This window comes from Protobothrops mucrosquamatus, unplaced genomic scaffold, assembly GCF_001527695.2.
Source record: "Protobothrops mucrosquamatus isolate PMUCROS unplaced genomic scaffold, P.Mucros_1.0 scaffold4353, whole genome shotgun sequence".
Classification (NCBI taxonomy): domain Eukaryota; kingdom Metazoa; phylum Chordata; class Lepidosauria; order Squamata; family Viperidae; genus Protobothrops; species Protobothrops mucrosquamatus.
Window position 1 is genome coordinate 7,927 of NW_015390267.1, and position 12,321 is coordinate 20,247.

Here is a 12,321-nt window from a genome sequence, read left to right on the forward strand (position 1 = left end):
GAGTTCTCACCTACATCGTCCACATGGGACGACTCGGGAACTCAACTCCTACCCCGGGCAGCTCACCTATCCCCTTATGCCCAGGGGAAGGGTACAAGCCGTTTGACAGCTGATGCTAGCTGTCAGAACGGCTTTTACGCTGAAACAGGCGGGAGGCAGCAAACAGCTGCGTCCGACGAGGTCGCCTGCCACCGGAAGTATTAATACCACTTTACAATGCCTTAGTAAGGCCACACTTGGAATACTGCATCCAGTTTTGGTCACCACGATGTAAAAAAGATGTTGAGACTCTAGAAAGAGTACAGAGAAGAGAAACAAAGATGATTAGGGGACTGGAGGCTAAAACATATAAGGAATGGCTGCTGGAATTGGGTATGTCTAGTTTAATGAAGAGAAGGACGAGGGGGGACATGATAGCAGTGTTCCAATATCTCAGGGGCTGCCACAAAGAAGAGGGAGTCAAGCTATTCTTCAAGGCGCCTGAAGGCAGGACAAGAAGCAATGGATGGAAACTAAGCAAGGAGAGAAGCAACCTAGACCTAAGGAGAAACTTCCTGACAGTTAGAACAATTAATCAGTGGAATAACATGCCTCCAGAAGCGGTGAATGCTCCAATACTGGAAGTTTTTAAGAAGAGACTGGACAGCCATTTGTCCGAAATAGTGTAGGGTTCCTGCCTGAGCAGGGGGTTGGACTCGAGGACCTCCAAGGTCCCTCCCAACTTTATTATTATTATTATTATTATTATTATTATTATTATTATTATTATTATTATTATTATTATTATTATTATTATTATTATTATTATTATTATTATTCCCTCCTGACAACTTTGGGCTAAAGAATGTTCACGTCTCTCTCTCTCTTTCTTTTTTTTGTGTAAAGAGAAGTGAGACAAACGACCGGTCTGTTTGTCTCACTCCCATAAAAGGAAAACTACCGAATAAAATTCGTCTTCAAATTTTAAGAACAGAGATCCCTAATCTCTGTGGGTTGTCAAATGTAAATGGACCTCCTGCGTGTTTCTGAAACTGTGTGCTACACACACAAAGACAAGGAAAAGAGAAGAGAAACAAAAACAGAACTCTTAGTTTTACACATCCTGGTCATTCCCACCATAAATCTCAGTTAACTCAAATTAGGGAAGGCACAAATCCTAAGCAGATCACGTGGTTGCAGAAAAAGAGAGAGAAAGAGAGAAAAATCACTATTCCTATATTTTATTTTCCTTTTAAGTACCTTTATTTAGCCAAATTGGTTTCCCAGCAAAGCCTTGAGCAAAGACCACTTTGGCATGCACACTTCTTTTTCATTCCCGCCTGGACGGGTAACCTTTTTTGGATCCCTGGTTTTTAGCAGTCTCCCTAAAGGAGACATCGGCAGAACCTTGGAATCAGAGCTTCCCATAGTTTCAGGCAAGATTCTGACCCGTTTACCACAGTGAGTCTTTTTCTCTGCTCTCCTGCGTCCCCAGAGTGACTCTTTCCTGGAGTCCCCTGTTCCGTCAAAGCAATCTTTCAGCTCTTGCCCCGTGGCAAGGCGACTTTTGAAGTTGCTCTAGCCCAGTGATGGCAAACCTAGGGCACACATGCCAGAGGCGGCACTCAGAGCCCTCTCTGTAGGCACACTTGCCACCGCCGCCAGCTCGCACAGGTCCATTAGGGCCAGGCCACCCCTGGCACCCAGACTGGCAGCCCCACCCAGCACAAAGCAGGCAAAGCAGCTGGCTAGCAAGCTCGAGTAGAGGTGGTAGAGCACGTCCCCATGTGCTGGATGGCCTCTGTGTGCGGGGACTGATGGTGTCAGGCAGCAGCTGCCCCTGCCTCGCCTTGCCCTGCAGCAATGGCACCCCCGCCCTACCCCTTGCCTCACCCCACAGGATGAGCCTCCTGCCCACCACCCCACCCACCAGAGACCCCCCTGGATCTCCCCCAATCCTGCCCAGCCCCCACAGGCATCCTCCCCACGAGCAACATCAAGGTGGCCATGCCAACCCCGACCATGCCCACTCAGTCTGCTGTGACCACCGCAGTCACGCCCACCCTCTGCCCACCCTGAGGGCACCACAATGCTGATGCAGCCCTGGCACTTTGCAATAAATAAGTGGGTTTTGGGTTGCTGTTTGGGCACTCGGTCTCTAAAATGTTCCCATCAGTGCCCTAGCCCCTTGTCCCAGTTTCAGACCACAAAGGGATCTGGGATGACTCTGACTTCCTTTTCACAGAGTATGAGGGTCTCTCCTAGAAGAGTGGAGCTTTGACCAGTGGTTTCAGCCAGTTGCCCAGGTTTACCAACAAACTCACTCATTCCATTCCATTTTCACACAGCCACTCCCTTTTCCCTAACAAAAGCTCCTGTGCTCTGGCCAAACCCCCATGCTTTCCAGGGTCTATCACTTTCTGCCTTAGGAAAGGCCAGAGACAGCAAAATCCGACTGTGATTGGGGAAAGGGTCTTCTCATTCACACACACAAACATACACACAATTTCCTTTGCTCCCCTGGGCTTTAAAAGTTAAAATTAAGAGGTACTCATCTTTCGGCTTCCGGTTGTAACAGCTGCACCAATGGCGGCTTCTTTTTGAGCCGTCCGCCCTGGGGACACGTTAAAGCCTGAAGGAACGGCGTTCAACAGCTGTTCCGCAGCTTGGAGCCTCTCTCCCTGGGAAAAGGGGAGGGGGTGAGCTTTCCTGGATAGAGGTGGAGTTCCCTAGTTCTCTAAAAAAATCTTTTTTGGGAGGGCGAAGGTGAGAACTCCCTCGGAGTCTGGGTTTTCTCCGCACCTTGGGTTGCCTTTGCTCTCAGAAGCAAAGCTAGACGCTGCTTCCATCATCTGCCAATTAAAGTGACCGTGAGTAAAATCAAAAGCAGACAGAGCTGATCAGTAGGATTGGAATTTGGATAATTTGGGACTTAAACTCAGAAAATTAATAAGTATCTTCTTCATCTATTACTTAAATTTAAAGAAGAAAAATATGGCCACGGAATGCCACTCCTTTGTTTGAAACGATACTTAGGAGACTTTCACTTTTACTTGGTATCGAAGTGAAGACAACGAAACAATGTAACAGACTTTGCTAGCTTATGCAAAGTATAACCTTTTTTTTCTTCTCTCTTATTGCTTCTATTGTTTTTTTTTTTCATATATATCCTGCAACTGATGTTTCTATAAGACTATATAAGACTTATATTAAGTGTTCTTTTTTTTTTTTTTTTTTTAAAGATGGTTTCAAAACACCCTGGAATTTCTGCTCCTTCTAAAGGTCCAATTTCCTCTCCGGTTGTTCAAATTTCACAGCAACCTAAGCCTAAATCGCCTCCACCTTCTCCCCCACCACCTGCACTTACATTAAAGGACTTACAGGACGCTTTGATGAATACAGCGAAACAGATTAGAATAGAGACAGCTGAGCTTTTTGAAGAGAAAAATAATGAGATGAGACAGGATATATTGTTAGCCTTCCAAGGTTTGGCAGCTCATGTAGAATGCCTAGACGGACGAGTAGATGAGGTGGTGGAAAATGTCAAAAGATTAGAGGATAGACTTGGAAAAGTGGAGGATAACGTGGATATGACTCAGAATGAAATTATTATGTCACAATATAGAGACATGGAATATGCTTTGAGAATAAGGGGATTGAAGGAAAATGCACAAGAAAATCTGAAAGAAGAGATTGCAGCAGACTTGGCTATTGTTTTGGCATGCGAACCTGAAGAAATTTTGAGAGAGATAGAAAACATTTTTAGGGTAAATTCATTGATTGCACGACAGAGAAATCTACCAAGAGATGTTGTAATTTATTTTTCCAGAAGATCAATTCGTAATGAAATCATTCAGGCTTTTTATAAGCAGAGATTCCAAATTGAAGCTCAAGATGTTATAATTCTAAAGGAAATACCTTCTAAAATACTTAGGAAAAGAAAGGATTATGCTTTTCTGGCTGAAGAGTTGAAAAAACGTCAAATTCAATTTAGATGGGACATACCAGTTGGAATAGTGGTGAGTTATGTGGGGACACGTTATAGACTTAACACAATTTTAAAAGCAAGAGATTTTTACGTTTCTGTCTTGAAGGCAGGTTCACCACCATCTCCACGATTTAAGAGAAGTGAAAGAATGCATGAAGAACAAGCGGTTGAAGGAGCAATGTCATTAAGTGTAGGAGACTCACAGGTTGAATTTAAGCAACAATCTTTTGAGATGAAAGATGACCCAAAGGGACAAAGAATGACCCATGCAGTTCATAGACGTAAAGAAAAAGAACAGCAAAAGGTGGATACTGTACCTATAATGCATCAGATTACTTCAGAGCCAGTGGGAGGTACAAGACCGAAGAGATCAGTGACCGCTGATCTTCAAGGAATGTTCCAGAGGCTCCATCTTACCAAGAATGGTAAGGTTCCTGACATGGAATGTTAATGGTTTGAATTCACCGCAGAAAAGAAAGAAAATATTTCATTATCTGAAACAACATAAGAATGATGTTGTGTGTTTGCAAGAAACTCATATCACTTTAAAGGATCAAAAGTATTTGATTAACTCCCGTTTGGGATTACATTTTATAGCTCCTGCTCCGCAGAAAAAAGGAGGTGTAGTTATTTATGTGAAGAAAGAGTTATCGCCGAAATTAATTGACTTTGACTTAGAAGGAAGATATGTTATCATTGAGTTACTATTGAATGGAAAGAGATGTCTTATCATTGGATTATATGCTCCAAATCAACAACAAAAACAATTTTACAAATTGATACATCAGAAATTAATTCAAGTGGATTATAAATCTGTTATTATGATGGGGGACTGGAATGGAGTTTTAGATTCAAGCAAAGACAAGAAAGGTTCCTCCAAAGTTTCTAATTATTCTATATTACCTAAAAAAAATTTTGACTTGAAGGATGATTTGGAATTAAGAGATATTTGGCAAGAACAAAATATGGAAGAAAGAGACTTTACCTTCTTCTTGGACAGGCACCAATCATATTCCAGAATTGATTTCTTTTTAATTACTAATGATTTCTTTTCTAGGGTGAAGAATATCAAGATTTTTCCTAGAATATTCTCAGATCATAGTCCTGTTTGGATGGAACTATTTGCTGAAGATGGGAATAGAAGGATTTGGAGATTAAATGAAAATTTATTTAGATATGAGGGGAATTTGCAGAAATGTAGAGATCATTTGAAAGAATTTTTTTTGTTGAATATGCATAAGGGCACCCCAATTTCAATGGTCTGGGATGCTAGCAAAGCGTATATGAGAGGTGCTCTGATTTATATGAATAGTGCTTATAGGCGAAAACAGATGCAAAAATGAAGAGAGCTAGAAGAGGAGATTAAATTAAAAGAGAAGGCCTTTATTTTAAATCCACAGGATAACAAGTTAAAGGTATCCATAACTATGCTTAGGGAACAATTTAATATGTTAGTGGCTGATCAGATTGCAACTAATTTGCGATATATGAAATATAACACATTTTGTAATGCAAACAAACCAGGTAGGTGGTTGGCCTACCAATTACGAAAGAAGCAGAAATCAAGAATTATAGAGAAAATAGATTATAAAGGCAAAGTGACATATCAACAAAACTTGCTTAAAAGGAGCTTTCTAGATTTTTATTCAAAATCATATGCTTTTGAAAATATACAACCTTTAGAAATAGAGAATTATTTACAGCAGGCACATTTTCCTAGATTATCAAATGATCAAAGGGATGAATTGTCTAATTACTTCAGAGGAAATTATTGGGGTAATTAAGCAATTAAAGGTTGGTAAGGCTCCCGGTACTGATGGATTAACAGCAATTTATTATAAAATGTTATCTGAAGAAATGATAGAATCATTAAAGGAATTGTTTAATAGTATTTTGTTGGGTGCAGAGGTACCCCCATCTTGGAGAAGGGCTTTCATATCGCTGATCCCAAAGGAAGGTCAGGATTTGACTCAGCCCAAGAATTGTAGACATATATCTTTATTGAATATAGATTATAAAAATTTTTCAAAAATATTGGCAAACAGATTAATGCAAGTGTTGAAGCAATTGATTCATAGTGATCAATCTGGATTTATAACTGGAAGATATATGAAGTATAATGTAAGACAAATTGTTAACTTAATTGAATACTTGGATAAGAATAATCAAATCCCTGCGGCTTTGATATTTTTGGATGCAGAAAAAGCGTTTGACCAACTAGATTGGCAGTTTTTATTGCGAGTCATAGAGGAAATGAACTTTGGGGAAAAAATTTTGGTTGCTCTTAAGGCTATTTATCAACAACAATCGGCACAAGTCATAGTCAATGGGGGGTTAACAGAGGCACTTAAAATTGAGAAGGGTACAAGGCAGGGATGCCCATTATTCCCATTGCTATTTGTTTTAACAATGGAGATTTTATTAATTAAAATTCGCAAATCACCTATAATAAAGGGAATAAATGTAAACAAGAATGATTATAGGTTAAGAGCTTTTGCTGATGACTTGGTGCTGACATTGGCTCAACCGACAGAGTCGGTAAGGGACTTGGTGGAAATTATAGCCCAGTATGGGAAAGTTTCTGGTTTCAAGGTAAATAATTACAAGACTAAAATATTACCGAAAAATATGTCTATGAAGGACAAAGATATGTTAGTTAAGTCAACAGGCTTTGAAATAGTGAGAAAGGTAAAATACTTGGGAGTTTATATTACAGCTTCTAACGTTAAATTGTATAAAAACAATTATGAGACATTATGGGTAAAAGTGCAAAAGGATTTAAATGATTGGAAAAAACTACAATTATCTCTGCTGGGGAGAATCTCAGCAGTGAAGATGAATATTCTTCCAAAGTTTCTTTTTTTGTTTCAAATGATACCTATTTTGAAAAAAGATGCTAATTTGGATGAATGGCAGAAGGGGATTAATAAGTTTATATGGGCGGGGAAGAAACCAAGAGTCAGGTTTAAGATCATACAAGATGCACGGGAAAGAGGAGGACTTAAGGCGCCGAATCTAAAATTGTATTATGATGCGGTGGCTTTGACATTGATTAGTGATTGGCTTAATTCAACAAACAAAAATATACTTCTTTTGGAGGGATGGGACCTATTATTTGGTTGGCATGCATATTTAATTTATAATAAGAAAGTAGATCAAGTTTTTAAAGCTCATTTTAAGAAGTGCTGTACTACGAGTTTGGAAGAAATATTATTATAGATTAAATTATAAAATTCCTATTTGGGCGATTCCAGGACAGGCGATAGATGGGGTATCCAGAGGAGTTAACTTGGATAGAACTTCTTACAAGGAATTACTTAGTTTAGTAGGACAGGTTAGGCAAATTAAATCCTTAGTAGATTTGAAGCATGAAAATATTCTACATTCCTGGTTTCATTACAATCAATTGTTGATGAGGTGGAGTTTAGATCAAAAAGTTGGTATTACTTCGCAGGATGTGAATTTGATAAAACAGATTAAAGATCAAACTCGAGCCCACATAAAGAGAATTTATAATGCCTTGATAGAATTGGATTCTGAGAAAATTTTATAGGTGGCATTTGGATCCCCAGAAATTGTCTTGTATGTACCCTAATTTACAGCCTAAATGCTGGAGATGTGGAAGTTTAGATGCAACATATTTTCATATTTGGTGGATGTGTAGGGATATAAAAGCATTTTGGATTAAGATTTGGTGGAATATTCAAAATATTTTTAAGAAAAAGATAAGTTTACACCGCAGTTATTTCTGCTGGGTATTATGGAAGGTTTAGATGTTAAAGAAACGAATTTGATGTTGAATCTTATAACAGCTGCAAGATTATTGGTAGCGCAATATTGGAAGAAAAATTCCTTGCCTACTATGGAAGAATGGAGAATTAAAGTGTCTAATTTGGCAGAAATGGCAAAAATTTCCGCTTATTTGAAGGATCAATCTCAAGAAAAATATAATTTGGTTTGGAGAAGATGGATGGATTATATTCAGAAAAAATATGAGATTGAAAAGTGTCATTTAGCTTATGAGTAGTTTATTATGTATGAATTTATGTTATTTTTAGTTACAATGTTTAATTATATTATTATTAATTATATTATCATTTTGTTGATAAAGTGTTAATATTTATCTATTTTGTAGAGTTAAAGTATGTTTGCATTGGATATGATTGTAGGATAGTTGGGTAATGTTATTTAACTTATGATTTACGATTTTGTTTTTATAACCCTGTAATCAGCTCTGGGAAAAGAAGGGGGGAGGGGTGGGAGGGAAGTGGGATATTGTATGGAAAATTATTTAAAACTTTTAATAAAAAAAAAAAGAGGTACTCATCTTTCCAAAGCAGCCCTTGAGCTCAAACTCAAAACTCCCTTTACTATCTTTCTGGGGGGGGGGGCTGACTTCCCACATGGCGCTACTGCTCCACTCCTCCTGCCTCTCTTCCGGCCTCCGGAACCCAGTATCCCCCTTCCGAATTCAGCCCCTGCTGGGGCACAGACGGCACCCACAGGAACGAGGAGGCTCGGGAGGACCAGCCCTGCCCCGCGCACCACAGCAGCTCTGTGAAGCTTTGGGGAAAGGAGACCAGCCTGGGGAGGGCAGCAGAGACCGGTCCAGAGGGAGCTCCGATATGCTGAACTCGGCCTGGGATTCTTGGTTAGCTCCAGGATAGCATTTCCTCTTGCTCTTTCTTCCACTAAATGAAGTTGTCAGTAAGGGAGGACCAGGATGCCTGGATTATTGCCCCTCCCCCTTTATCACTCTTGCAGAACCGTTGGTGGCCAGCCTCTTTGGCTTCTTCAGGTAAGTGTAGAAATAGGTTCTAGCTAAGTGCTGGTTCTAAGGATGACTCTGTCAATCAAAGCTTGGGCCAAGTGATTAGGATGGACCAGCTCTGGGTGAAGCTAATTCATGGCTCCTTTGCAAAACCCTTTAATAATTTCCCAATAAATTAATAGGCCAGATCCTGAATGGATTGGCTGCAGGTTCCCAAAGTCTTCAAGGGCAAAGGTTGAGTAAAGTGCAGAACAGTAGTAGAGCAGTAGTAGAAACAAAGCTTTTACCCCAGAGCCCATACTCCAGATGGGGGTCCTACCCAGCCTTTCCTGGAAACCTGCAGACTGGCACCCAGGGAGCTTCTGAAAGACCAGGGAGGCGGAGGCTGCTCAGGCAAACATTTTATTGGAGAAGAGCGTCTGATGGGAGAGGCAGGAAGGGTCACCCCAGCCCATGGCCCCCCAAGTGAGAAACGGGGAAGCCTTGCTCTCTTCACCATCACTCTGTGCGGTAGAAGGTGCTCCTTTGAACCCTAGAGTGAAACAGGAGGGTGGGAAATGTCAAAATTCATGGCAGCATGATTGATGTCTCCCCCCACCCCCAGGCTGAGCATCCCATCCCCCACCCCATTCCCTCCTCCCACCCAGGCACGTGAGAATGAAAAGGGAGGGCAAAGGAAATGGACACTTCTGGTTCTCAGAGGCGGCCAGGCCCGGGGGAATGACAAGACCCAATTGGGCAAATTCTCCTAGGTCTTTGGGGGCTTCCCATCAAGCAGCTCCATCCAGGTGGCCGCAAAAGTGGCCTCTTTGGAGGGAAGCAGGCCTTGCGCTCCCTCAGGGAAGGAACCCAGGTGGCCCCTTTGCCCCATAAAAAATATGGGGCTGTGCTGGGCTACTGCTCTCCGATTTGAGTAGAGCAATTAATGCCAACTCTCCAAGTGTTGCCAGCTGTGGGCAACCCAGACAGTGGTGCCACCCAAACCACACTTGTCAGTGAGAAGGACCTGGGGAAGCTGCTCAAAAGCTTTGCTGCCTTTCTTTGTGGGGGAAGTGGACGAAACAGAGTCTCCTAGACTCAAAATGCCAGCCTCTCCCGCAGGAGCTGCCCCGAGAGAGGCCAACCACTGGGGCGCCCTTGCAAGAGCCCCTTTGGGGGGTGGAAGAGAGAGAAAAAGAAGAGGTGCTCAGGGCCCTTCCAGTTAGGGGCCGCAGCAGTTCAGCCCCTGCGTTTCCTTACGTGGTCTCCTCCCAATCCTCTTCTGGGGATTCCACGAAGTCCTGAAATACCCAGTTTGTCCTCAGCTGCTCCTTTCCGTTCTTGTCCACCAGACACTGGCCCGCAAAGACGATGGTCATTTCTGTCAGATCAAAGTTGTACCAATTAGGGGGGGGATATATTTCGCATAAAGACACCCCCCCCCCCCGCTCACCGATGCTACCTTTAGATTGGGAATGTTTTATAGGCTCCAAAATATTTGGGCATCTCCATCTGATGGGGGGGGGGAGGAGGGAGGACATTCAGTGAAAGAATCTGCAAGAGGCAGATCTAAGGAAGGGGCGATCCACTAGATTCCCTCCTCCCGTTCTATTTGCTTCCACACCAAAGAGTGACTGGCTCTACCAACGAAGCTCAAGCTGACGGTGAAGCCAAAGGTGGGCTGCGAGTCCAGGTGCTGGATGCCCTGCAGCGGGGATGGCGGGACGGGCTTGCTGGAGAACCGCAATGGTACCGTACAGATATAGAAGGTGCCGCTGAACACCCCCGTGTCACTGACGCTGTCGATCTCCATGATGTTGCCCAAAGCACTCTTCCAGGTGCCGGTCAGGGAGCACTAAAAAAGAGCGGGAGGGGGGAGGAAAGCCTGTCAGGGTGATAGCCAAGCCCAGCTGTCCAACAGGTAGAGACTCTGACTCCGTTCTCTCCGGGGGATCTGAAAACACCCCCGGGGATGCCCACGCCGCGTGGGTCTGGCAAAGGCAGCCCATCCCAAAATACGTCGGTCGAGGCGCCTGCCAGACCGCGTCCGGGCGACACCCCGCGGGCGGATCGCTCTGCCATCTCCTCAGCGATTGAGAGCACCAGCCCCGGCGGGAGGCTGCCTAAGTCGCGGACGAGCACGGAGGAGAAAACGTTTGACCGGTCGGCCGTCGGGGACCCAGAGCCTCTGGCGCTCAGTCCGACGGCATCGGATGTGATCAACCCCGAGGAAGCGGCACCCTCTGCGCAGCCCGCCGGCTCCCACCAGCTGCTCCTGCCGCCCACCCGAGCTGAGGCTGGTGTGTGTGGGGGGGCTTTCCACACGGGCGGCTGGCACCCTCCGCCTCCCACCCCGCATCTGACCTTGGCGGCTGACTCCAGGTTTTGGGGTTCGGCAAAGGTTCCCGAGCAGCCGAGCAGGAAAGCGAGGAGCCCCAGAGCTGCCAGGCCAATCGCCATGGTGGTCTCCAGGAATCTAGACGTGCCAGCCCCAGGCGGGACGCCCCTTATAAAGCCCCGCTCGCACCCCCCCCTTTCAGCTGCCGCCTCCCTCCACCACCCCCAGCGGCTGGGAGGGGCAGGATCCCCGTCCGAGGGGCGGAGGCTTCTGCGAAATCGCTGGTCCTGCTGCGAGCGCTGAGCAGCACTTGGGCAGCAAGGGGGGCGGGGGGGCATTTCTTCTCGGGAACCCCACCGCCTCTGACTCAACACGGGCATTCTTACTCACCTCCTCCTCCTCCTCCTCCTCCTCCTCCTCAATTAGCTTCCCCAATTAGCTTAAAGCCCGGACATTCGCCTCAGCTCCTCAGCCCGCCAAAACCTTATCAGCTTCTCCTTGGGTTCCCACAGCAGCCTTATTATTATGGCTAGCTGAGCTTACATCCCCCCCTCCCCCCATGCACCTGATTTCTAAAGGTAAGAAAAGCCTATTAAAGGAATAGAGAAAATGGCTGCATTTTCATCAGTTGTCAGAGGGGGAACATCCAATGTTAGCAGCCTTGACATCCGGTGGGGGGGAGGGCCTTACAAAAAGGACAAATCCTGCAATTCAAACAAAATCATAGGTTAGGGGTCGCCCCTTGGTTTGTTAGGGTGTTTCTCACAGAATTTATGAATGAGCCTGTCGGCTTTTACATCACTAGATTTTACCCAAGTGGCTTCAGTCAAAGGGTATCCTTTCCTCTGCACTAAGTACTGTAACTTTCCCTTAAAAAGTCTACAATCAAGAATAGGCTTCCCTTCATAATGAGTCTGGCTACCAGGAGAGGCCCAGGTGCCTTCTTAGGGGGAGGTCCTAAGGTGGAACCCCGAGACAGGCTCAGCAATTAGCTAGAAACTATTTCCACACTTACCTGAAGAAACCAAAGAGGTTGGCCACAAACCGTTCAGTTATAACAACTGGATTTGCAATCAGGAATTTTGCAATTGGGGCCAATAGAGGAACAAGAAAAAGTAAAGTGGCATTTTTGCTTAAAGGTCCAGAGGCAAAAAGCTCCACCTTAGCATGTCAAAAAACAACCCCAGAATTGAGAGCTTATTTAATTTTGATAAGTTTTTATGCCACCCATCTCACTAATACAGCAACTCTGGGTGGCTTACATTG

At 44.1% G+C, this 12,321-nt stretch overlaps 1 protein-coding gene across 1 annotated transcript; it reads right to left on the minus strand.

Annotated features, from left to right (window-relative positions):
• Positions 1 to 9,236: 9,236 nt before the first annotated feature.
• LOC107298888 (avidin-related protein 1-like) lies at positions 9,237 to 11,177 on the minus strand. Its single transcript, XM_015828250.1, has 4 exons — positions 11,082 to 11,177; positions 10,362 to 10,572; positions 9,978 to 10,098; positions 9,237 to 9,270 (listed from the first exon to the last, which is right to left on the minus strand). Exons 1-4 carry the CDS (start codon positions 11,175 to 11,177, stop codon positions 9,237 to 9,239), a joined length of 462 nt encoding a protein of 153 aa, XP_015683736.1.
• Positions 11,178 to 12,321: the final 1,144 nt, after the last annotated feature.